Source organism: Hemibagrus wyckioides, linkage group LG19 (assembly GCF_019097595.1).
Source record: "Hemibagrus wyckioides isolate EC202008001 linkage group LG19, SWU_Hwy_1.0, whole genome shotgun sequence".
NCBI classification, from domain to species: Eukaryota; Metazoa; Chordata; class Actinopteri; order Siluriformes; family Bagridae; genus Hemibagrus; species Hemibagrus wyckioides.
In genome coordinates, this window is record NC_080728.1 from 9,965,924 (window position 1) to 9,992,388 (window position 26,465).

General features: G+C 39.4%; 1 protein-coding gene across 1 annotated transcript; it reads left to right on the forward strand.

The window, feature by feature from the left end:
• Positions 1–26,465, forward strand: LOC131370289 (protein phosphatase 1H-like). The gene is made up of 10 exons (XM_058417535.1): positions 1–475; positions 3,128–3,287; positions 9,181–9,513; positions 13,212–13,324; positions 17,150–17,234; positions 17,451–17,569; positions 19,792–19,855; positions 21,648–21,755; positions 23,095–23,246; positions 24,098–26,465. The coding sequence occupies exons 1-10, from the start codon at positions 240–242 to the stop codon at positions 24,243–24,245; spliced, it is 1,518 nt and encodes a 505-aa protein (XP_058273518.1). The 5' UTR covers positions 1–239; the 3' UTR covers positions 24,246–26,465.

Genomic DNA, 26,465 nt, shown 5'->3' on the forward strand with positions numbered 1-26,465 from the left:
TGGCTAGTGAGGCTTGGTCCAGCTCGCTCTCTGTCACATGACAGATAATCCACAGCAGCAGTTCCGCGTTTATTGCGACAGGCACAGAAGACACAGTGACAGGCTGAATGGATACTTAAAGCAGTGTCTATATTTATGGTTTTGTTGGATCATTTCCGCTGTGATCGCCTCGCGGCGTCGTGTTCGCCCTGCTGTGGACCTCTGTGGAAAAACGGAGTGGCGTGGGGACGTTCAGCAACATGTTCAGCAGGGTCAGGTCGGCCGTGGCCAGTTTAGTAGGCGGCTTTATGCCCGGCTCATCCAGCAGCGGAGAGCGAGCGAGCGGCGCGGATTTGCCTCTGAAGTTCCCCTACGTGAGGCCGGAGTTTCTGGGACTGTCACCGGACGAGGTGGAGTGCTCGGCTGATCATGTGGCGCGACCCATCCTCATCCTCAAAGAGACGAAGAGGTTACCCTGGGCAACTGGCTACGCAGAGTAAGTCTACACTGAACAGATGTAATGAGTCTTCATTAACCTCCATTATTCCTGTGCCCAGGGTTTGGTTTCACTGGGTTCAGGCTGCAGAAGTTGTGGATGCAAAAACACATTGAGTTTCACATGTGCAGCACGAGCACATGAGGAAGATTATTCTGCTGCTCTTACATCAGTTCAGTGGATCGCTTACATGCCACATGTCCTTCTTTTTTTCGGTCCCATAGGCCCTTGACATGCTGTACACAAAGCACATGTTGTCCTTTTGGTATGCACTATGTTTGTTACCCATAAGCCAGGCATGGTGAAGCAGGATTGATCTTTATTCAACTCTAACTTGGCTTTACACTCTTGGGCTTACTCTAGTCCCACCCTGAAGTTCCTGCTAGGAAATCTATGCTGCAAATGGATTCAAATTGCTACCCTCAATCCACTTAATGAGCACTTAAGTCTTTGCCGAAGCATTATGTCAAACTGAGAGTTTGTTTGGTGGTGGTGTTTATTTATATCATGTTATCTGACTAGACTCATTTGTATCAGCATGCACAGGTGGAGATATGTTCACCCAGCGTGCATCAGTGGCTAAATCTCATATCCAGGGTCTCTTCTTTTGGAATATTAATAAGAAATACACATTTGACAGTTTGCAATGTATTTTATAATGCAAATGACATAAACGTTGTAGTATACCTACAACATTAAAGTAAAAGGCCAACCACTGGACTGTGTGTTACTACATCGTACTGGCACATAGTGAGTTTTACTACGACTGAGAATTTTGAATTAAAAATAGAGAACTTTTCTCCAAAAAGCGTGTGTGTGTATATATGCCAAGTTTGTCTAAGAAACGCCACTCCAAAGGTCAAAGTGAACTCTTAGCTGTGATAACACTGTTGCTCTGCTGCTTTTCAGTTTATTGAGTTTAGCTGAGAGAGATTTTCCTGGATAAAAAAAAGCATTTGTTTATCCTTCCTCCATTTTTTTTCTTGTTGATAGGGTGGGTGGGGAAGGAGTGACTTCTTGGGCATTGTTTTAACCATCTAGGAGTTCAGTCAAGAAGAGAATGAACTCCATCATAGATACCCATTCAGAGATTTCTGGAAACATAGTATTTGACTCGTCGTAGGGACACCATAAAATAAAGTCCGATCATGTTTTCTTAGAAATAGTTTGACCAAAAGACAGCACAGTTGGCAATTTACACAAATGACACACATTTTCATTGTAGCATTTCAGCCTCATATACTTGCAAGTGATCTTTGTCTGTGTGTAGTAATGACATCTGCTACCATTAAACAAAAGCCATCTATCAGCCTGGGTACAAGCTGTGATGAGTAGCTGAAAAATTCTCTGTGTCTCAGGCATGAGTTATGGTTTCAGTTTGTCTTCTAAACTGATCTCTGACAAAGGTTGTGTTAAATCATTCATTCTTCAATGTCCACAAAGCTGCTTACACCCTCATTACAATTAGTTTATTTTTATCAGGGCATAAATTGCCCTTCTAATTCTTTTAACAAACAAATAATCAATACAAATATAACAGAATACTCCAGTTCAGAAAATGTTCAAAACATTCAGTAAAGAATTAATTGGGAAAACGAATAAGTACACTCCATAATTCATAACATGTAGACCCACCTTTAGTTATATCTCTGAGCATTAAATGGTCTGTCCTCGGTCTGAATTTGCTGGCAGCTGTCTTGAAGGCTTTCTATTTCCAAACATTATATTTCCTTTTCTGGTTCTGAATGTTGGTTTACTTTTTGAAAAGTAATTGACTGTTTATATTGAAATTCTTGCTGTCACCTGAAGTAATTAATGAGGTTATGAAATGAGGGTGTATAATTTTGTTTTTGGTCTATGGTTAGTGTTTGTGCTAGATTCATGTGCACTAAGCCACTGTGTGTGTATATATGTGCCCCTGTGTATGTACATGTGTACGTGTTTGTGTGTATCTACACACACGAAAAAAACAAAAAAAAAACCTGGCTTTTCAGCAATAAACCATAAATCTTTGTAAATGTTAAAATATTCCAAGTGTGACCAAGCCAGAAAATAGATGTTTGGGGTGATGAGGCTAGAAGGGTTGGAGTTGTTTGAACAAAACCCCCATGAGGATGGGATTGTGCAAAAATAAAGCTCTAGTGCATGGGTTGGTTTTGTTAAAAACATGTCTAAAACATGATATTCCTGCACATCTGTGAGTCACCCTGACACTCCTGTAATAGTAATTCACAGTCAGAGCTGTTGGACTCGATTTGGCAGGAGCTTTTAAACACTGGGTCAGATACGTCCTACTTCAACACACACTCACAAGATGAACAAGCAAAATCTCGCCCCCAAATTTTTGGTGCTGTGGGCATCGAAACACAGAGTAGCATTTCTTCTTCCGAAAGGCCATGTTGTTTTTATTTTTGTCAAAATGCTTGTTGAATTTGAACTCGAGAGCATGTGCAGAACTCGATTTTGACCTGTGCAGCTTACCACAATAATGTAATATTATTTTGTTGATAAACAAGATTCTATATTGATTATAAAGCTTCTCACGTGCACAAAGCTTCCTGCTCTACATTGATAGATTAAATGGCCGAATTCTGCACAGTCATTTACATATTTATGACATTTGTAACATATTTTATTATATGTGTTTGTCAGGGTGATCAATGCTGGGAAAAGTGCTGTGAATGAGGACCAGGCCTGCTGTGAAGTCATGGTGGTGAAGAGGAGGCCCACCGGATCTTCCACTCCCTGTAAACCATCCAAGAGGAGATCCTCACTGCCTAATGGAGAGGGTCACAGCCTTGCTGAAAGCTCAGTAAGTGCTGTGCTGTGTCATTCTTCCTGTGTTTTTACACGATACACTCTTTGACTCTTTGTTTGTTACTTAGAGCTGGCATTCACTTAACCTTTCCCGTTTTGATCACATTATTTTCTGAACTTAAAAAGAATAGAAAGAAAATGATAATTGAGGCATGTGCAAAAGTTTGGAAACCCTATTAATCAGTATTTAGTAATATCACAGTTTGCAAACACTTTTTCTATCAGTCTAGAGGATCCTTTTCTTACTTTAGGAACTTTAACCCATTACTCCATTCAGAGTGCTTCTAGTTCTGAGATGATCTCAGCCTTTCTTGCAGATATTCAATGACATTCAAGTCTTCGGACCATGTGACAAGTAGTTCATGGTGGATTCTGAGATTTTGGATCGTTTGACTGACTGTCTAGAGCTTTCTACATACACTTTTCTCTGTCATTGTGTCACTGGCTGCTACAATCCCAAAGCATAATAGATCCAGTCCTGTACTTAATGGAAAGGTGTTCTTCTTATCAAATGCTGTTGCCATTTTTCTCAAAACGCACCCTTCTCTCCAAACCTTTGACACAATTATGCAAAGTATGCCACAGTTACTGTTGTTTTCTGTTTTTGTGTCCATAAAACAAGTCAGAAACTCAGACGCTTTATTGACACTTCCACCATATATAGCTGATGCAGTACACGGTGAAGTGAAACAATGTTCCTCAGGGACCAGAGGTGTTACACAGAACAAAAACAAGGTACACGTGACGCGGACAAACATAGAGCTAAGGTGCAATTCTTTAAAAACGAAACATACAACATAAATGCACAGGATGACAAGATAGTTCAGACAAACGAGACACATAACACCGACTATGTGCAAAAAGGACAGTGTTAGACAGTGAGGAAACAGGGTTAGGGACAGTGAATAAAAGCAGAAGAAGTTATTTTAGTTATAATAGTAGCAGTGGTGGTTATTTTAGTTATGACAGATACAAATATTTATCAGATTTATTGTAACAGTGCATTGTTTTTGAGGCTGTTTATTTCTTATGGCTTCAAAGAGCAACAAAGGATGCCAGGGGCGCTCATACTTTTGCTCAGCTGTACCAGTATAGTTGAGTACATAAAGGGAGACAACATTATTTCTAGGTAATTTATAGGTGCCATTGAGTCCATTAATAATAACTAAAACAGTAGGCAATCTTCTAAAGAGCAAACATGCTATGAGTGTGGATCATTATCAGCTTTACTAATCTAACAGCCACATTTGAAACGCTTGCTATTTAAACATCCCAACAATCAGCAAACATGTCATGTTCATTACTAAGGACCGAGCCTTCCGTTTTAAGTTCATGTTGATGTTTGCACTGGTTAGTTCATATCTTTTTCCCTTTACAAGACACCATATGCCGAATAGCTCAACAATTTAAAATAAAATTAGAAATTCTATACTTACATTTTCCATCATATTACTAAAAACTAGAATGAAGATGTTTAATAATATGCATGCAGTGTTTCCTACTGTAGAAAAAAAGAGAGATTGATGACCTTTCAAAACCGTGAAATAAACCAGTTTGAATTATGTGTCAAAACCATTATTACCATTGTGAAATATACTTTTATTATATAACATCTATTGGTCTTGTAAACCACTGGTATAATTAATATAACGTATTTAAGATACCCAAATGCAAATCAGCAGAAAAAAACAAAATTGTCCCTTGGAAACAAGTCAAAAGTAGTACAATTGTACAGGAAAAAACTCCAGACCTGGCACCTATGTCTGTTTGGACAAGTGGATAAGGAAAGTGTTTCCATATTCAGCTTCATGGTTTTGTTTTGTTTTTTCTTTGCTTGATGTGAGACTATCAGCTGCTTGTGTTTCAACATTCTGCTTCTACATCACATGTTCAGGCAAAAATTCCATAATGATATATGATACATGATTCATTTATACGGGATATCCAAATATTTCTTTATCCATGTGCATCCCTGAAATATGACACACACACACAAAAACCTGCTGATGGCTAAGAGCCTTCCTCTTTAAAATAATACCTTGGCAAATAATGTAATCCTTGTAGTCCTTCAGTGTTAAATATAATATATAATGTCACCCTGTTTACTTGACAAAGTTAATATTAGTTATGCAGCAAACTATAACATTTTCTCTTACATTTCATTTCTGAATTCATCAGTATCTATGACCATGTCTCAGTTACACTGGACCGTCTTGTTTCCTTTATCTCCTCCACATCTCCAGCTCAGACTAAGGCACTTGGTGCATGTCTGTCCGCATTTGAGCTCTCCAGAGTCCCTGCAGTCACAATTACATTCCTGGACCTTTCCAGCTCCCACGCGTGTTGTTGAGCCACATGAGTCATGTTCCATTTCTCCTCCACACTCTCTGTCCAGGATTGATCAGAACATAGAACATAAACATCAGTTGGCATTTTCACACACAAGTCTAGAGTTTATACCGAATGGTGTGAAAGATAAAAAAAAAACATCCAGAGAGTTCCTCATCGTTATCTTCAGCTGTTTCATTGCTGTTCTTGTATGATAGGCGTGGAACCAAATAAGGTCACATGAAGGTTTGATGTAGTGCATTGGATAGAGTGGTTATTTGAGTTGCTATCAACTTACTGTCAGCTCGAATCAGGCTTTTTTTCCCCACAGAAAAGCTGTTTTTAGATTTTGTTTCTTTTGCACCATTCTGTATGATCTCTAAAGACTGCATAAAAAAATCCACAAGATTTTCCCTGGAGAGTTTGTCAGGCACTCCAACCTGCCCATCCGGCACCAGCAACCAAGCCATGGTCAAAGCCACCCTGTATCTGTATCTGCATGAATTTATGCAGCTGTAACATGATAGTTTCATGGATGTGAGTATGGGTGTTCCTAATAAAGTGGCTGGAGAGCGTATAAACAATCAATCATGTAAAGCCAGAACACTTTATCAATCTGTGAAAATAGACAAATTAAACAGTGTGGATGTTTTCTGAATGCAGATCATCCCTAGTTTTGGATTCAGTTATAACTGAAGCAGGTTCGTTAGACCAGATACAGAGTTAATTGCAGTCTGTAAAGGGTTCTTCTTGATTATTGTGTTTAAAGATAGTGTTATGAAGGACTTTGAAGGTTTATTGATTGTCTTCAACAAGCTGTTGTTTGTTGGTAATTATGTTCAAAATTAATGGTTTTAGGTCTAGGGTTACGGCTAACCCAAACCCCTAACCTTAAACCTGACCCTAACATTTCATTAAAGGGTTTCACCTTTAGGTTTTTATGAGTAACAGCTATAGTGGGTTATTTTATTTTAGTAAACAGCCATTTTCACCAGAACCTTCATTATTACAAGTATCATCGGCCCAGTAACAGTAAACTCATTTACTTAAAGTGTGTTAACATGTCGTTCTTATTAATTATTCAATAATCACAGTGAGCCTAATCAGAAAAAAGTGTGTAGACCTGTGTTTATCCATGTTAAAAACATATCTCACTGAAACCTATAAAAATAGGAAGTCTTGTTTTTTTTTACTATGACTTCTCTGAGGTTCCAGTTTTCAGTGGGTGTGTTTAAAAGTTGTTCCACTGAACTGATTAAAAATACAGCAAAATGTCAGATTAGTTAGCAGGTTAGTCTTTAACTGTGATTTATCCCTTGTTCACAGCTAATATCCTGCACATTGTAATTAGTGTGCTTTTTTGTCCTTAACCTTTATCTGTTTCCAGCATGTTAATAATAAACTCCCTTTAACTCTTTACTCATCCTTGACTCGCTTAACCTACTGCTCAGTTCACACCTCCCATGCTGTTTGAGTTTCCTCAGCTGTGGTTATTTGTATGAAGTAAGTAAACGGAGCCATCAAATGAAGCATCATATATTCACACACTGCTAAAATATATCCTTCTTATCAAGCTCATTACGTAGTATGATAGGTTATATATAGAAATACTCCTGTGAATTGCTCATTTTCTGTTCCCTTTGTGTGCAGGCTAATCCTCTTATGTCTTGAGTCTAGCTTTGAGCATTGGTACAGTTAAGCGCAAAACTATGTACACCCTTACGGCAAAAAAAGAAAGATGAAGAAAAGTAGTTTGCAGCAGCAAAGATATTTAGATAATAATGAAGAGGTACATGGTCATAAATTATGCACACAGTGTGTTCTTGTTTTGCAGGGGAATAACAAAAAATGACATGTGCAACACAATAGCAAAACATCTAGTCATTTCAACCAGATGTAGCTGATGCAGTACATAGTGAAATGAAACAATGTTCTTTCAGGACCATGGTGCTAGTTAAAAACAACACAGAGCTAAGGTCTAAAAAAGAAAGTAGGTTTACTTAGCCACATGAAGTGCATAGTGTGCAGCCTAGTGCAAACAGTGCAAGACAAATGTAAACAAGGTTTCTGTATGCATTATATGTTCTGGATAGCCTTGGTAATCTCTTAGACTTAAATTAAGCTAAGAGACTAAAGCTAAACCTTGTTCATTTATGCATGATTGTCCATCAAGGATATGTCTGTAAGATTCAGAAACAATGTTCAGCATGCATACATAACAGACAACATATCAGACAACATATCAGACATAACATTATGAGCACTGCCATAACACTGATGATCTCCTCATCATGGCACCTGTTAGTGGGTGAGATATATTAGGCAGCAAGTGAACATTTTGTCCTCAAAGTTGATGTGTTAGAAGCAGGAAAAATGGGCAAGCGTAAGGATTTAAGCGAGTTTGACAAGGGCCAAATTGTGATGGCTAGACGTCTGGATCAGAGCATCTCCAAAACTGCAGCTCTTGTGGGGTGTTCCCGGTCTGAAGTGGTCAGTATCTATCAAAAGTGGTCCAAGGAAGGAACAGTGGTGAACCGGCGACAGGGTCATGGGCGGCCAAGGCTCATTGATACACGAAGGCTAGCCCGTGTGATCCGATCCAACAGACGAGCTACTGTTGCTCAAACTGCTGAAGAAGTTAATGCTGGTTCTGATAGAAAGGTGTCAGAATACACAGTGCATGATGGGTCAGGGCTTTTTTGGCAACAAAAGGGGGACCAACACAATATTAGGCAGGTGGTCATAATGTTATGCCTGGTCAGTGTACAACATGATTGCAAAGTAAAAGAGTGTAGGTTTTGTTCATAATGTCTTTCTAAATAAAACATTTTCTAAGTTTCTGTTTCAATTTCGTGAGAATTGGAGACAGTATGTGGTAAATGTTTAATATGGAAGTAACTTTGCTGCAGTTGTATCATGAGATCATTTTAAGAAGTATTTTGATCATTGGGGTTCTTAATAAAAGTAACAAGCTAGTGAATGTTTGATCATTTTGGGTCGTATTAATTTGCTTATGCAAAACGCTGTGAAGGGACTTTCAGCTTTAGTAAATCAAATTGCAGGTGATGAAATAATATACCCTGTTACCAATTTAGTTTGTTTTTCCAGATGAATAAATTAGTAAAATATATTTTATGTATGTTCTCAAGTTTGTATGTATATTTTACATGCAAACATTAAGTAAATCAGGTAACACATAACAAATATTGTCAAAAAGAGTTAGTTGAATATAAGATTAATAGTAAAAAAAATAGTATTAATAGAAAAAAATGTTAATAATGTGTTTTAAAAGTTGCATCTTCCCTTGTGAATGTGATATTCTCTAATAACTTAATATTGACCATTCCATATTTCATCTTTGTTACTACTTTAAATTTATTTTGTCTTCTTTGTACAATGTTTGGACTTAATCAGATACAACACACGATTTTATAAAAAGTCATTAAAAAGTATGTCTGTTGGAGGTTCTGTAGAGTGTCATTATTTATATGCCTTGCTATATAATGAACACTGTTTTGCTAAGGTGTCTGTGTTGTCTGCTGTGTGTGTGTGATCATCAGGAGAAAGAGGAGCTGGCCTTCCACTACTGGGCTCTGTTTGATGGGCATGCTGGCTCAGGTGCAGCTGTAATGGCCTCCAGACTGCTCCATCAGCACATTGTGGAGCACCTTCAGGAGATTGTGGATGTCCTGCGCAACCTGGCATCACTGCCCCCCACTATACTGGGAGATGATCTGGATCATACCAGTACCCCCTGCATGCCTCGAGCCCTAACACGAGCATCCTCGCTGCGCAACTCACCCTGTACGTCTACGCCACGCTTTTTCACAGAGAAGAAGATCCAGCATGAGAGCCTGGTGATTGGCGCCCTAGAGAATGCCTTCAAATACATGGTGAGGATTGTCAGGGATTAAAAATCTTAAAAATTCCTGAATGTAGCTTTTTAAACCTCATATCTTCAGCTGAAAGAAAGTAGTATAGCATATAAATAATGCTGCAGTTATTAAAAGAAATCTCATTATTATATCAGTGTCAGGTGTTGTACTATAATCAGAGCTATGATGCTGGTATTATATCTAGAAAGGCTCTATATCTAAATATCTCTTTGAGCAAGTTTGACAAGGCCCAAATTGTGATGGCTAGATGACTGGATCAGAGCATCTCCAAAAACTGCAGCTCTTGTGGGGTGTTCCCGGTCTGCAGTGGTCAGTATCTATCAAAAGTGGTCCAAGGAAGGAACAGTGTTGAACCGGCGACAGGGTCATGGGCGGCCAAGGCTCATTGATGCATGTGGGGAGTGAAGGCTGGCCCGTGTGATCCGATCCAACAGACAAGCTACTGTTGCTCAAATTACTGAAGAAGTTAATGCTGGTTCTGATAGAAAGGTGTCAGAATACACAGTGTATGACGGGTCAGGGCTGTTTTGGCAGCAAAAGGAGGATCAACATAATATTAGGCAGCTGGTCCGACCAGGTGTTATGCCTGGTGCGTGTATAGCAGGGGGAATCAATACAACAGTATTCAGCTCTATTGTTGTGAAACCCCTAAATTAGTTATATTGGAAACAGATATGGTTACAGAATCAAATGTTTAGTTTAGTAATGCAGAACTACACATCATTAGCACATTTCTACTGAGTTTATGGCTCTGAGTTTATTACTCTTTTTTGCCTTCTAGTGAAGAAACTGAGGAGCTCTGTTTATTATTACTTAGTATTATTATTTAGTAGTAATTTTTTTTAGTCACTTGCATAAATTGCAGATATATTTTATAGACAAAATCTAAAACATTTTATTGTAAAAGTCATCATTTTCAAACCTCAGTCACATAGTGCAGTTCAGACTGTAAACCAAATGCAAGTCTTATTAAGATGCCATTGACTGTGCAGTTACTCTTCCATTCACATTCGTCTCTGGCCTGATGATCCCTAATGATCCTGTGACCTTGTCCTGTGTCATATAAGGTTAAGCACAAGGTAATTCTCCACAGTTTATGGTTCATTTCACATTCTTCTGATTACATGTATTTGTAGTTAAGTCAGTATTTGAATATCCAGGCTGAACAGAGTTGCACAGTTTGGAGTTCATGCATTACTGCAATGTGCTGCTTTACCACTAGATGGTAGCACTTGTCAGTGATCTGATGTTCAGGCAACTTGCCAGTTGTCTCTGCAGTTCTATGTTTCAAGTGATGTTCACTTCAGTAAATTTTTGTAAAGATTTTTCAGCATCGAATATAAAAAAGGATGTAGTTAAGGATTAAAAAGCTTGTTAAACCGTCATATAAAGCCTTCTTCGTTATATAAGGTTTCCTAGCTGATAACGACTGTATTTTGCTCTTAAGCAATAAGTTACAGGATGGGTTTTTAGCATAAAATTAACAATTACAGAAAATGCAGTTTAGTAGGATCCACACTGATGGTACGTGGGACACTATAAACATTCTCTTATTTTATCTCTGTATTTTAATTTTACTTTAATGTGCTGTGTTTCAGTTAACAGATTTGTACGTTCAAAACAACCTAATCACTCATTATAGCAATAACAAAATAAAAATGAAGAGCTTTCCTCTTCATAATCCTCAGGAAATTTACATGAAATAATTAGATAAAGTTAAAGAATGCATAAAGGTGAATGCGTTCAGGTTGAGGTAATGTTGGGTGACTAAATTAAAATGTACACTTTTCATCATTTATGAAAAGTGAAATGATGTTTCAGGCATGAGATGGACAAGATTCAGTAATATTTTCGAGGTATTTTAATGATAAGATTTTAAGTGATGTAGTTTTACAGGGTGATAATGGATTTTGTCACAGCTCTGATAGAGTGGGAGATGATCGTGGAATGAACTAAACATTTAAAGTAATACATAAAGTAGCTTCTGTTGTAATAACAGGCTACCATGGAAACACACACACACACACACACACACACAGTATTAATACACTCATCAGATGGTTCATTTGGAAGCTCAAGGGGGAGCTGGACAGAGCTGCACTGCACTTCCTCCCCCCCGCCCCGAGACCTTCTGCTCAGTCCACCGCCTCCTCCTCGCACTCGCTCCATCTTCGATCTGCCTCCTACACACCTCTATATGACTCAGCTCTCTGATCCACTCCTGTGCTGGCCTGGTCTCCCCAGTGACTCTCTCTCTCTCTCTTGAGATGAACAAAAATAAGTGTGGTATCACACTAGGACTGGGTAATAATTTCAGTAAAGTATGTCACCAAAATGTCATTCATTTATGAGGCTATTGTGCTATCAGCAATGCTTCTATGTTTTAAGTTTAGACAAATTATAAAACATCCCTAGTACCAGTGTGTGTATGTTTTTGTGTGAGTATATATCTTGCACCTTTAGACTTATTCCTATAGGATTATTTTTATGGGCTAATTCCATTTTTTTCCTACTGTATACTCAGTGATAATATTATATATGAGTGTTTCTCTTAATTGGTCTCCTCCTTTGAGAATTTGCTGGCTGGAATTATGGAATTATCTAGATTTTTTTGAAAGTCTCAGCAGTAGTCTGTTCGTTTTAATCCAGTCCTGATAGTATTCCTGATTATACAGCATACAGGTTATTTGACCACTGCTATTCTGCTGATATAGTTTATTTCAGGCAACCATAATTTGGGGGGAAAAAATGATGATTTTTATGATTTGGAAGAATACTAATAATTTAGATGTGTTATCTATGTCACATCACTTTGTGTACACATCTTCAGAGAGGGATCTTATTAGATGGAGGAATAAAATGATGAAAAATCAGCACAATTTTGCAAACTGATTAAATTGAGCATTATATGATACAACTACAGGAGATATAGAGCCTTGCTTTATGTTTGCACCTCCCACAAAGTCATCACTATAAATTGGTTTATGATACATTAATGATATTTGCGATATACAAGTTTGTAGAAAACAAAGATGCTGCAATCTTACTCTTCTCAGATTTCTCATACAGAAGAAATGCAGATATTTTATTATAAATATCTTATAAACATATTATGAACATGTTAATGTCTGTAATAATAAGAAACACAATTGAGCTTTTGATCAAAAGCACTGCTATACTGTGCATCAGTAATTATTCCATCAGTAGGTACAAGGCTTTGAAGGGTGATAAAGTTTAAATACACGAGTAGAGTGGGTCATACTTCTTTCTGTTGTCAGTAGGCAGCGGGAGATATTTTATAAAATGAAAGACCAATAGCATGTGTGTTGAATTTTACTACTAATACAAATACTAGTTTATGCTTTATTTTCCTCTGGCAGATTTACAAAAGACTTTCCCTCATCGCAAAGATGTAAAACTGGTGCACTGTCCAGCTGGAAATTATCAAACCGAGACAATTATGTCAAACTGTCACACTGAGGCTGTTTGATGATGACCAATGCTCAACGTTAAAAATCCCAGTTATTCATCACAACACTTCAAACTTTCAGGAACTAAACAGTCGTATTAAACCTTTTTCATTTCAAGTATAGTTTGTAATCCTACATTCATTCAATTGTATAAATACACACGCACAATCATTATATACGCATAACATAATTGTATTCATGTGTGTGTCTGTGTGTTTGTTACAGGATGCCCAGATTGAGAGGGAAAAAGCTGTATATAATATCACGGGTGGATGCACTGCACTCGTGGTGGTGTTCGTTCTGGGCAAGCTGTACGTGGCCAATGCAGGGGACAGCAGGTGAGTCACACTGACTGTAGCTCATTATCCCACTCACAGTACATGCAGCTTTCACACGCAGAACTCTCTTCTTTCTCATTAGTGCTCAATAAGGCTTGTAGTCTTGGTGACACTAGTGATCTACTCTCTGCTCTGTTCTAGCAGCATGTGAGGTTATCAAATAATTAGAGCTGTAGAGTCAAGCTGGTTCACTGGTCTTAATATTTACTGTATGATGCAACTATTCTGACTCACAGTGTTTATTAGAGAAAGTTGGGAGACAAATGTAGTTTAATCATTATGGGTGACTTTTTTATTACTAATATTGTTTTATACAATGTTGACACAGAAATGTGGTTATGGCCTCTGTACCTGTCTGTCCCGATAAAGAAGGCATAGCTTCTTTGTCTGTCAGTCCCAGTAAATGAAGTATGGCCTCTGCAGTATGGAGTCAGTTCAGTAAAGGAGATTATGGCTTTATGCTGGGAAGTCCCTGTGAAGGGGGTGTGGTCTTATGCTTCTTAGTCCCGTAAAAGGAGGTGTGGCCTTATGCTTGTTAGTCCGGTAAAGAAGGTGTCGCTGAATTTTGCAACCTCTGTGTCAATGCCAGTAAATGAGGCACGGCCTCAGTATGTCTCAAACACATTAAAGGAGGTGTGACCTCTGTATGTGTCTATCCCAATGAAGGAGGCATGACCTCTGTATATGTCAGTCTCAATAATGGAGACGTGGCCTCTGTAAGTGTCATTGGCAGTTAAGGACATCTGGCTTCTGTGTCGCAATAAAGGATACGTGGCATCTGTGCCTTTCAGTAACAGTGAAACAGGCATGGTTGCTTTTTAAAAACATTAACAGAGAAATTTGGGTGTGGCCTCTGTGTCCGTCAGTCCCAGTAAAGAAGGTGTGGCCTCTGTGCCCAGTCTCAGTAAAGAAGATGTGGCCTCTGTGCCTGTCAGTCCCAGTAAAGAAGGTGTGGCCTCTGTGTCCGTCAGTCCCAGTAAAGAAGGTGTGGCCTCTGTGCCCAGTCCCAGTGAAAAGGTGTGGCCTCTAAGCCTGTCAGTCCCAGTAAAGAAGGTGTGGCCTCTGTGCCTGTCAGTCCCAGTAAAGAAGGTGTGGCCTCTGTGCCCAGTCTCAGTAAAGATGTGGCCTCTGTGTGAGTCAGTCCCAGTAAAGAAGGCGTGGCCTCTGTGCCCAGTCCCAGTAAAGAAGGTGTGGCCTCTGTGCTTGTCAGTCCCAGTGAAAAGGTGTGGCCTCTGTACCTGTCAGTCCCAGTAAAGAAGGTGTGGCCTCTGTACCTGTCAGTCCCAGTAAAGAAGGTGTGGCCTCGGTGCCTGTCAGTCCCAGTAAAGAAGGTGTGGCCTCTGTGCTTGTCAGTCCCAGTAAAGAAGGTGTGACCTCTAAACCTGTCAGTCCCAGTAAAGAAGGTGTGGCCTCTGTGCCCAGTCTCAGTAAAGAAGGCGTGGCCTCTGTGCCTGTCAGTCCCAGTAAAGAAGGTGTGGCCTCTGTGCCTGTCAGTCCCAGTAAAGAAGGTGTGGCCTCTGTGTCAGTCAGTCCCAGTAAAGAAGGTGTGGCCTCTAAGCCTGTCAGTCCCAGTAAAGAAGGTGTGGCCTCTGTGTCAGTCAGTCCCAGTAAAGAAGGTGTGGCCTCTGTGCCTGTCAGTCCCAGTGAAAAGGTGTGGCCTCTAAGCCTGTCAGTCCCAGTAAAGAAGGTGTGGCCTCTGTGCCCAGTCTCAGTAAAGAAGGCGTGGCCTCTGTGCCTGTCAGTCCCAGTAAAGAAGGTGTGGCCTCTAAGCCTGTCAGTCCCAGTGAAAAGGTGTGGCCTCTAAGCCTGTCAGTCCCAGTAAAGAAGGTGTGGCCTCTGTGTCAGTCAGTCCCAGTAAAGAAGGTGTGGTCTATGTGTCCGTCAGTCCCAGTTAAAAGGTGTGGTCTATGTGTCCGTCAGTCCCAGTGAAAAGGTGTGGCCTCTGTGCCTGTCAGTCCCAGTGAAAAGGTGTGGCCTCTAAGCCTGTCAGTCCCAGTAAAGAAGGTGTGGCCTCTGTGCCTGTCAGTCCCAGTAAAGAAGGTGTGGCCTCTGTGCCTGTCAGTCCCAGTAAAGAAGGTGTGGCCTCTGTGCCTGTCAGTCCCAGTAAAGAAGGTGTGGCCTCTGTGCCTGTCAGTCCCAGTAAAGAAGGTGTGGCCTCTGTGTCCGTCAGTCCCAGTAAAGAAGGTGTGGCCTCTGTACCTGTCAGTCCCAGTAAAGAAGGTGTGGCCTCTGTGCCTGTCAGTCCCAGTAAAGAAGGTGTGGCCTCTGTGTCTATCAGTCCCAGTAAAGAAGGTGTGGCCTCTGTGCCTGTCAGTCCCAGTAAAGAAGGTGTGGCCTCTGTGCCCAGTCTCAGTAAAGAAGATGTGGCCTCTGTGTCAGTCAGTCCCAGTAAAGAAGGTGTGGCCTCTGTGCCCAGTCCCAGTAAAGAAGGTGTGGCCTCTGTGCTTGTCAGTCCCAGTGAAAAGGTGTGGCCTCTAAGCCTGTCAGTCCCAGTAAAGAAGGTGTGGCCTCTGTACCTGTCAGTCCCAGTAAAGAACGTGTGGCCTCGGTGCCTGTCAGTCCCAGTAAAGAAGGTGTGGCCTCTGTGCTTGTCAGTCCCAGTGAAAAGGTGTGGCCTCTAAACCTGTCAGTCCCAGTAAAGAAGGTGTGGCCTCTGTGCCCAGTCTCAGTAAAGAAGGCGTGGCCTCTGTGCCTGTCAGTCCCAGTAAAGAAGGTGTGGCCTCTGTGCCTGTCAGTCCCAGTGAAAAGGTGTGGCCTCTAAGCCTGTCAGTCCCAGTAAAGAAGGTGTGGCCTCTGTGCCCAGTCCCAGTAAAGAAGGTGTGGCCTCTGTGCTTGTCAGTCCCAGTGAAAAGGTGTGGCCTCTAAGCCTGTCAGTCCCAGTAAAGAAGGTGTGGTCTATGTGTCCGTCAGTCCCAGTTAAAAGGTGTGGCCTCTGTGCCTGTCAGTCCCAGTGAAAAGGTGTGGCCTCTGTGCCTGTCAGTCCCAGTAAAGAAGGTGTGGCCTCTGTGCCTGTCAGTCCCAGTAAAGAAGGTGTGGCCTCTAAGCCTGTCAGTCCCAGTTGGCATGGTCTTATGCCTTTCAGCTCCTATCATGGAGGTGTGACCTTTATGTCTGTCAATCACTATGACAGGAGTGGCCTGTTAGTTCCATAAAACAAGGTAAAGTTGTATTTTTTTCCTATTGTAATCAGTCTGCACAATATTCACTCACATTGTAGCATAACTGTAAATCATATTTTATTGGCAGCTTTAAGTTTCATATAGATGAGATGCACATCGGACACCCACACACAAGTGATTTAATAATTAGCAAATTATACATTTAAAATCTAAAGGAGTGGAAATGGTTTGATAGAACGTAGCTCAGAGCTCATATTTTTCTGGCAGCATTGTTAGTAGTCACAGTTTAAGTGGGCCCTTACAGTTAGCTAGCCTGTTTTCTTACACTGTATAGTGTTAATGAGTGTTTTTTGGAGCAAGGAGTCAGTGTTGTAAAAATAATTGAGTCTTACTCACTTTTCTTTGGAAGCCCCCTGGAGAGAGAGCACTCCACCAAACAATCCCAATGTTGGCATCAAACAGTGTGTGTGTGCCTATTAATACACACTCTAAACAGACTATTCTCCCGACATCCTTAATTTGTGCTGTCACACACTGAGAAACATGGCTTGGTGTAGCTGTTTCCTTTTTCATGCAAGCAGTAGGCTGTATTTAGCGGTCCTAGCCGAGCTGCTGTTAGAATCAAAGGGCTTAATTAACCTACTTTTCAGTGTTGATCAGTTTAGGATGAACTCGGGTTGGTCTTCCTCTGTGTGTGTATTTTCAGAGCTATCATAATCAGGAATGGTGAGATCATCCCCATGTCTGCAGAGTTTACTCCTGAATCAGAGAGACAGAGACTGCAGTTCCTGGTTAGTATAAGAGCAATAAAAAACATCTGCTGAATTATATATATTTAAAAAAAAACATTTTGGTAATGAAGTAATAAACAATTGAAAGGAATGCATTAGTTTTGTGGGAGCAGTTATCTTCTGTCAAAGTGGTCATCATCATGATTAATACTTGATGTAGAGTGTATTATAAGTAAAATATAACCTTATCTTATATCTGTGTGAAATTTTGTGCAGGGTTACATGAAGCCTCATCTGTTAGGGGGCGAGTTCACACACCTGGAGTTCCCTAGGAGGGTCCAGAGGAAGGAAGTGGGCAAAAAGATACTGTACCGTGACTTCACCATGACCGGCTGGTGAGGATCTCTTCTAGTGTGTGTGTGTGTGTGTGTGTGTGTGTGTGTGTGTGTGGCGTGAAGTGTTATAATAGTGTTATAATAGAGAAAGTGTGAAAGAGAGCAATGGATGATGATGATGGGTGTCAGAAAGATGGATCACTATAGTAACTACAGCAGATCACTATAGTAATTGTAAATTCCTTGATGTGGTGGCTTCACAGAAATGCCATTTAATCAACAAGAAAAGGCACACTTGCTGTGTGCTCACATTAACACGTTTTTAAGCAGTAAATATTAAAATATTCAAATTCAGAATGGAAACATTCGCAACCTTAGACACCCACTTCCGTAGTTCAGTAATTCCCCGTTTACCGTGGGGGTTACGTTCCAAAACCACCCGCGATAAACGAAAATCCGCGATACACAGACACCACTGCCAAATGCTTTTTTTATTGTTTAAGCCTCCCACATTCTGTAAACACACACACAAAACATTTGCAAGCATATAGCGAGATGGATTTTGGATAAATTTGTAGAAATATCACATTTATAGTGAGTACTGTATGTATGTATGTATGTTCTTTGCCAGAAGCCTTAGAAGGTGCAGAGCGTTTGGGCGATGATAGGGCTTGTAGAAAAACTGTAAAAATACAGCGTACACAGAACAAAACCAAACAATCGGGACCGTGACACGCGAAAAACTGGGATGCTGGAGAATTCTGCTTCCCTTTCCCCAGCTGCACGCATAGCCAGCAGCCAATCACAACCGTGATTAAATGAATGGGGCATTCTGATTGGTCAGACGGTCCAGCCGTACTGTATTTTGATTTTCAGCATCCCAGCACCGCGCTTTCCTAAACAATGCGACATGTTCTTATTAACATTTTACTTTTCAATTAATGTTTATATTTTGTAATCAATAATTATATTTTTATTAATACATAACCTTATTTCAACATAAAAACAATTCACTGTAAGGTCTGCGGATACCGCGATATACCGGGAAAATCTGCGGAAAAAAATTATGTATTATATTATATATTATGTTCCAAATAAAAATCTGCAAAATACCGGGACTGCGATAAATGAACTGCCATATAGCGGGGAATTACTGTATTCATTTTCCGGTTGGATAAAAACATACATGTCTCATGCTCAGTTTAATACTCAGCTGTGCGTGTTATTTTCAAAAATGCTAAGACTTTTCACACCTTCACTCTAATGAATTTTAATAAGCTCAGATGAATTCCCACAAAAGAATTATTAATATTATTCATCTACTAACATTAACAGATTAATAATAATAGTTTAAATAAAAGCAGTTTTGAACTGTAAAGTACACTCCATGTTCATACGAGTTTCCATCTTAAATTCCGTATTGTCTGCTTTTGTTTTTGCTCCTTTCATCATTCTTGCTTGTGTTTGGAGTTGTTTCGTGTGTAATGCAGAAAAGTCATTTCATCAGATAAACAGTCCACTCTTCTCATACTCTAATCGTAGAACATCAGACCTTTTTTTTTTGTTGTTTACTCGTTTGCTTTGCCCCATAGGATGACCTTCGTTTCTAACGCTCTGTAATTAAAAACAGCTTTAGTTGCTTTGTTAGGAAACAAATGTTGGTTTCAAAAGCATGATTTTTTTAACCCAGTAATTTAAGTGCTGAAATGGTTTGAACTCCACCTGTTCCTTAAGATCATTATATCCTTATAAATTACATTTGTGTGTTATTTAGGAAAGATACACAAGATTCTTTAAGTTACACAAGGCCATGGAAATGTAACTGAGTTAAAACGTAAGACTTAGAAGTTAACATTACAATTATTGACACCCTTAAAAAGAATGAGCAGCATTTTTTAAAAAAATGCTAAATTTCTAGTGATTGATAGCCTGGTGGTTCTCATTCAATACTTTTGGTGGCACAGAGAAGAAGGGCAGTCCACGTGTGCAGGTCTAAGAATATAAAGGTAGTTATATAGAGTATATATATCTTTGACCTTGTTATAAATTAAAGGAAGACTCTGTTTTTTTATTCTCTCCCTATTAAAATGTAGGGATGCCAATAACGTTAAACCCATTGTTATATAATGTGTGTGTGTGTGTGTGTTTTTTCATGCATGTGAGAGAGACACAGAAAATGCACTCAAAACTCTGAAATCAGTTATATTTAGTGTGAATGCTCAATCAATATTGTATAAAAGAGCACAATTTTAACAAGCCATCCAACTTTGTTTTGTTTTCAGGGCATATAAAACCATCGAGGACGAGGACCTCAGATTCCCTTTAATATACGGAGAAGGAAAGAAGGTGAGAAGAAAGCTCAGAGTTTACGGAGGGGTCCATAGAGTGAAAAGAGTGAAAAAACAATAGAGCAATTTGACCAGAAAAACAGCACAGGGGTGCATTCGTTTCAGTGCTACTCTCAAGAATATAGTACATATCAGACAGTTTGCTAGCGAGAAAAAGATAGATAAAGAGAAAGCAGTTAAAGTGAAGTGGTAAACTGATAAATGGAGGCATAGTGCTAAGTCTGAGAGAACGGGGGCAAGGGTAAGAGTGGGAGAGAAGAGATCTTAAGTGTGCTTGTGGGACCGATGAACAGAGAGCCTTTCTGTGTCTCCCTGAGGCTCTGTCTGCTCTCTGCTCCAGTGTTAATGCTCTCAGTGGAAAGCTGCTCTCTTCTGCAGACTGTCATTAGATACCACTGTCACTCAAATCACCCAGCTGCTGCTCCAAAAAACCGGAGGAGCTGTCTGACTACACGCCATGAACGCAATACATCTTTCTCACAGACACACACAGACTCAGACACACACACATACAGACTCAATCTGTTTTTCTGGCTTCTTCCACAGAAGGTTGCACTGGGAATAGATAGTAACTCTATCTCTGACATGCTGGGGACAGCGGCTTTAGAGAAACAGCACAAATAAATAAATAAATCATCTTTTGGAATGCTCAACTCTGATAGACTGGAAATGTAATAATAATAATAATAAAATAATTTTATTATAAATGTTTCTGACCTAAAGACTTAATTTAACCTAATTTAATAAACATGCCCAAACATTAGCTCACTAGTTTGTCAGTTTTGCAATCATCTTTAGTATTGCTTAAATTATCTTTTTGCATCATGGAAGGTAGCAGGAACAAGTTTTACTGTTATTTCTTTCGGCACACATCCCATTTTAATCCAATGCCATAATTCTTGCCACCTTAGACAGATAAATCTTTTTGCAGCTTTCATACTTTCTTAGAACTCTCATTCAGTAAACGGAATTATAAGGTACAATATGATGCTGTCTTCCAATCTGGCTAAAATAAGGAGCCTTAAGCAGTCTTTATACTGGTGCCCAGGCGGGACACAGACATTACCTCAGGAGTATAAATGCTGCCAAAAACAGAGCCGACTCCTGAACAGTATGAAGGGTTCGACTTCTTTTTTATTTTTGTATTTATTTATTTTAGTCAATTTGGTTTGCTCCGACATGTAAATAGGCCCTTAACATTTACATAATATACATTATGCTACTACAGAAATTGTGTAAGATAAATTCAGCTAGAAGACATCTGATAGGTTAGATGTTGTGGCAATGTCCATCAATACCACATTCAGGACTTGGAGTTAACTTTAGTAGCTGCTTAAATACTTGGACATAGTTGGATGTCAGGGTGAAAGGATTTGTGACATGATAGAAGTTCACACAATATGCAAATGGACTAAATACTGCAATTATATTGCTAGATATTAGCTTATTGAATAATAAAAGAGCAGTGTGTCTTCAAGCATATTAAGAACGCATTAGTGAAGACTTTATGGGTTTTAAAGTGTTCTCTAGATCAATTGTGATTGATCCAAACAGGCAAAAAATCTCTGTTGGAGTCTGTGATCTTGAGGATATCAACCTTATCAAGAGTTTATTAAATACTAGATAGATGGCGCATATTTATATGAAGCCTTGTGTAAAAATTGTAAGAACAACTTTGTGTATATTAGGCAGTCCTTAATGATGTGCTTAGCAGGTTGGACCAAATTTAAAGGTGAGGAGACGGGATATTAACTCTAGGTGGGGTGTCATGGGGTGTTTTTCCTCCACAGGCTCGAGTGATGGCAACAATCGGCGTGACTCGTGGGCTCGGTGACCATGAGCTGAAAGTGCATGACTCCAATATCTACATTAAACCATTCCTGTCCTGCTTTCCTGAGGTAAACTACCTGACTCAGCTGTACATGCAGTACATCTCAACCGAGATTCATCAAAAATTCGTCTTTCTCATACTCGAACTCTAGCTGCTCCACAGTTTGTCATTGTTATAAAGTAATGAGGAATTTTGTCAGGAAGAACGTGCAAAAATATAATCCAGTTGTGCAACATATTAACCCAGATATCACACGATACCAGATGTGATATCCTAACCCTTGTTAACACTACACAGTGTGAAAAGGTTTAATGGTTATGCAAAAAACTGTCAGACATTGGTTTTTTCTAGATTCTATGACATGAATGTTAATGAATGAACCCCGACTGCCATCCAGCTGGAGTCTCTTTATCACTTATCATTTTACATCTGCCATCATTTTGTAGGAAGCTGTATCCCTCAAATGCTGTTAAAGTTGAGGTTTGAACAGAAAGACACCTGGTATCCTGCTACTTTTTTCTTTCAGCTTTCAGACCTGATTCTCAGTTGCAGTAGAGGTTTTTTTTTGAAGCGGTGTCTCTGAGTCAGTCCTAATGGTCAGCTGTTTAGACTTAAAAATGTAACATGAGAAAAGATTGTTCGTTGATGTAGCTTCACTATAATAAAGCGTAACTTTGTTGTGCTGTAGCGCAGCAGCCGTTTCTCTAAATGGTCGCTTTCATTTTTAAACCAGCTTTTTTTTTGTCCGCCGCTGTCAGGCTTGATGTTATAGTCGCTTTGGAGAAAGTGCAGCACTACAAATTTATCGTCAGATCTCATCTTGTGCAAATCTTCATCTGATTGCAGTGTGGCCTAAAACTGTTCTGGACGTCGTAGTCACAGACCATCTCATTTCCTCACATCCAAAATTAAAAGCTCTGCTCTGTATCTTTGCCTGCCTATTCGGATATTCTGCAGGCTTTCCAAACCTCCCTTTCTCTCGCTTACCGCAGACTCTCTGATCTTTCTTTCCACTTCTTCCAGGCAAACTCCTTTGATTTTTAATTCATTACACTTGGAGTTCAGTTAGAGTTCATTTGGCAAGCTGCTATCTATGTCTTCGCAATCCTTGCCCTGAATTTGCAGTTTCGTCATGTTTTTTTGTTTTTTTTTCCCTTCTTGACAGCCTTGTTATCGATACAGCCTATGGTTCTTGACTCCTGTGTGCTAATGAGGTGCTTTAAGCCTCATACTTGTGCTTTTACACTTCATCAAACATACTTCTGTAGAAAAGGCTACATGGGGTGCTGTCAGTGCATAATACACATGCTCTCTTTGGCTTCTGCCCTACAGCCTTCTCCACACAGTTGATATGTTATATAATCAACTGCAGTAATGTAGAATACCTATGCTGCTTGTTTGTGCAGGTGAGAGTATATAACCTGACGCAGTATGAGCACGGCGCTGATGATGTGCTAGTGATGGCCACCGATGGCCTGTGGGACGTTCTCTCTAACGAGGAAGTGGCCGAGTATGTCACTTCTTTCCTCGCCAACTGTGACCCAGATGACCTGCACAGGTAAAAAAAAAAAAAATGCACATAAGATTATCGCACATTCTAAGAAATAAATCGCACCCCGATTTCTGCTTTTTAAACAGGTCGTATTAACAGACGTTTTAATTCCACATCACCGTAATTTACTGATATGAAAACTACAGCATAACCTAGTGGTGGCTGCAGGTGTGTAGATTTTTCACCTACATTATGTAGCTGCCATGCAGAGAGACATGAGATTTAATTTGGTGTTTTTGATAGTGTACATTAAAAGGAAAAATACAACACACCTTGTTGCAATGTAGCTAGCTAATGATGTTCGTGCTGAATGCAACTCTGGCACTGATTCAAATGACAACTAAAATGTTTTTAATAGACTGTAAGCTATCTGTTTAATTTGTTAGGTTTCCATATCACAATTGTTTGATAACATTAAATGTTACTTTTAATTAAATTTAAATCTGCATATACCATTACAGGTCTATGGTCTATGTCTTTAGTTTTGTTGTGAAAATCCATGTAGAAATCATTTCCTGATCTGAACACTAGGCAGGAGGTGCAAAAACACCCCAGATAAGACCATTGCAGGGCAATATGCACACACAGTCGCAGCTAGGGGCAGTTTAGCATAGCCAATCTGTACCTCTAGGAATCCCACATTGATTCAGGTGGAACATACGAACTTCCAAACAGAGCAACCTGAATTCAGGATCAAACCAAATTATAAGCATTTAAGTTGAAATTTGGATGTTTTGGTTAATCTACTGCTCACAGAGTAAAGCTAAAACTGTAGATTTTAGGCCAAATTGCTCCTTTACATATTGACTGAATTTTGAAAAATGTCTGATCTAGTAATAGCAGTATTGTGTCTGCAGGTACACAATGGCAGCACAGGATGTAGTGATGCGTGCTCGGGGCGTGCTCAGGGACCGTGGATGGCGTATAACAGACGACCGCCTTGGCTCCGGAGATGACATTTCTGTTTACATCATCCCACTTATGTATGGTAACCGACAGCCATAGAGCAGAGACTACTCTACTGAACCCTTTTCTCTTTCACTCTCTCTCCCTCTCTCTCACACACACTTAAACATCTTTCCACGCCCTGCGATACACAGTGTACAGTGTTCCTCTTTGTACTGAATTTTTTTTTTTATACATTTCCTATTGCCCATCACTTAGTAGAAATCCTAGTCATGTGACTCCAGGACAGGAATAATGAGTTCTTTAATTTTATTTATTTTTTTTTTTTTGCATAGATAGACATATTATTAATGTTTTGTTATTCAGAAGGAAGTATGGATGTATGAGAAAGTGTTTCCAAATTAGTCATTCTTTCCTGATCTTTCTGTCATTGTTTTCATTCATGCCCACTAAATGTATTAATTTAAAGCAATATAGTAGGCATATTTTAATGACTGTAAGTTGTAAAATAGGTCATCAGAGAAGGCTGAAGTCAACTGTGTTCGTTTTCAGCTTTAAAGCCCTTTCTCTCTCTCTCTCTCTCTCTCTCTCTCAGACACATGCACTTACATTATGATATTCTGAGACTTGATTTGAGATTGTGGCACTTTTAAGCCTGGATTATTTAAATCATAGGGAAGGTCAGTTTATATTTGGGAGATTCATTATTCACTGTTCAATCATGACCAAAATGCATAATATCTCAGGATGACATTGGTGCATAGACTCTGTGTATATATACTGTCTAAATGTGCTCAATACCGTCCAAAAACAATGCATTCTGTGTATATTGCAGTGTTCGAGACAATTTGTTATCACTATGGTATAGTCACAAGCAGCAGTTTACACATTTTGTAAAGTACATTCACTTGCCACTGTTTAAGGTAACACTACCTTGTATGTGCACTCAGTGGCCATTTTAATGGGATAATCTACCATCAGTAGGTGCAGGTGTAAATTTACTGACTGTAGCCCATCTGTTTCTATGAACCATTTGCCAGGGACCACAACAGGACCACTACAACCTGACATTCACAAAATAAACTCTATCATAAATGCACCTGTAATAAAAAAAAAAAAGCCTGTAAGTGTAGCTACACAATAGGTATATTGTGTCTCAATAAACTAACTTAGTATAGGTCTAAAATTCAAAATGTATTATTCATGTTTGCCAAGTCACATCGATTGAGGGTGTTCGGTTTGGATAATATAAATAAAGCAAAGCATTTAACGCACATTTTCAGCCAATCAGATTTGAGATCAATGTTAAGCTGAATGCTAACCAGCTATGTGAGAGGGGCTAGTTTAGCTGAAACATCTGCTGTAAATGTGAGAGGACCTAAGCATTTAACCCCACGCCTGTAATTACATTCCACTTTCAATAATGCCCTTGCATGGAAATGTATTCTGCACAGTATTGTAAATACTTTTACAAATATTTCAGTTTCAGTATATAATTGCAATTTCATTTGGTTAGAAAACGATATTTACATGTAAAATGCTATGAGTGTTCTGTTTGCTCCCCATGGGCTAAACTGCATGTTTTGTATGTATGAATAAAAATACAAGTATGTTAATCATATTAGAAAACTATGCCACACCATGCCAACCCTGCAAACGGAAGAACTGTTAAACTCAGGGGTTTTATGGGGTTAACGGTATGGAACGTACGAATGCAAAAACACATTTGTAAATGCTGGTTTTTAATCAGAAGCATCAAAATGTTGTACGCCGCGTACGAGGTTCCGCATCTGCAGCACAGTCTTTTGTGAAGAAATATTTCAGCATGTGCGGAAAAGGCTAGATGTGTACGCGGTTGAAACGTGGGTATTTATATGACACAAGGTTCCCAAGGATTTGGTTTGCGTGAAGTGCCAAATTGAGCATTACTAGTGTGCGTTTTTAAGTGAGTTTAAGAGACCTTTATATGTGAAGTAAAATATCTGTCCATGGATGTATTAACTGCTTCCAGACTTCCTTCTTCCTGATTTTGCTATATTTGTACATTGTTAAAGGACAGTTTTGCAGACTGTATGGGATGGGTATTTATTTCATATGCTGTACAGGATCATTATGCTTATAAAGAGTGTGGTTTTGAGTAATTGTTCTCCCATGTGAATGTGAATGTGTGTACATTTTGTAATGTTAATAAGGTGAAAGGATATTTTTAATGTTCATGGTGAAATGAAAATTTCCATTTCTGTGGGTTTTTTTTTTTTGTTGTTGTTTATTTGTTTGGTTCCGAAAATAAAATTAAATGATTATGGTTTTCTGTTTAAA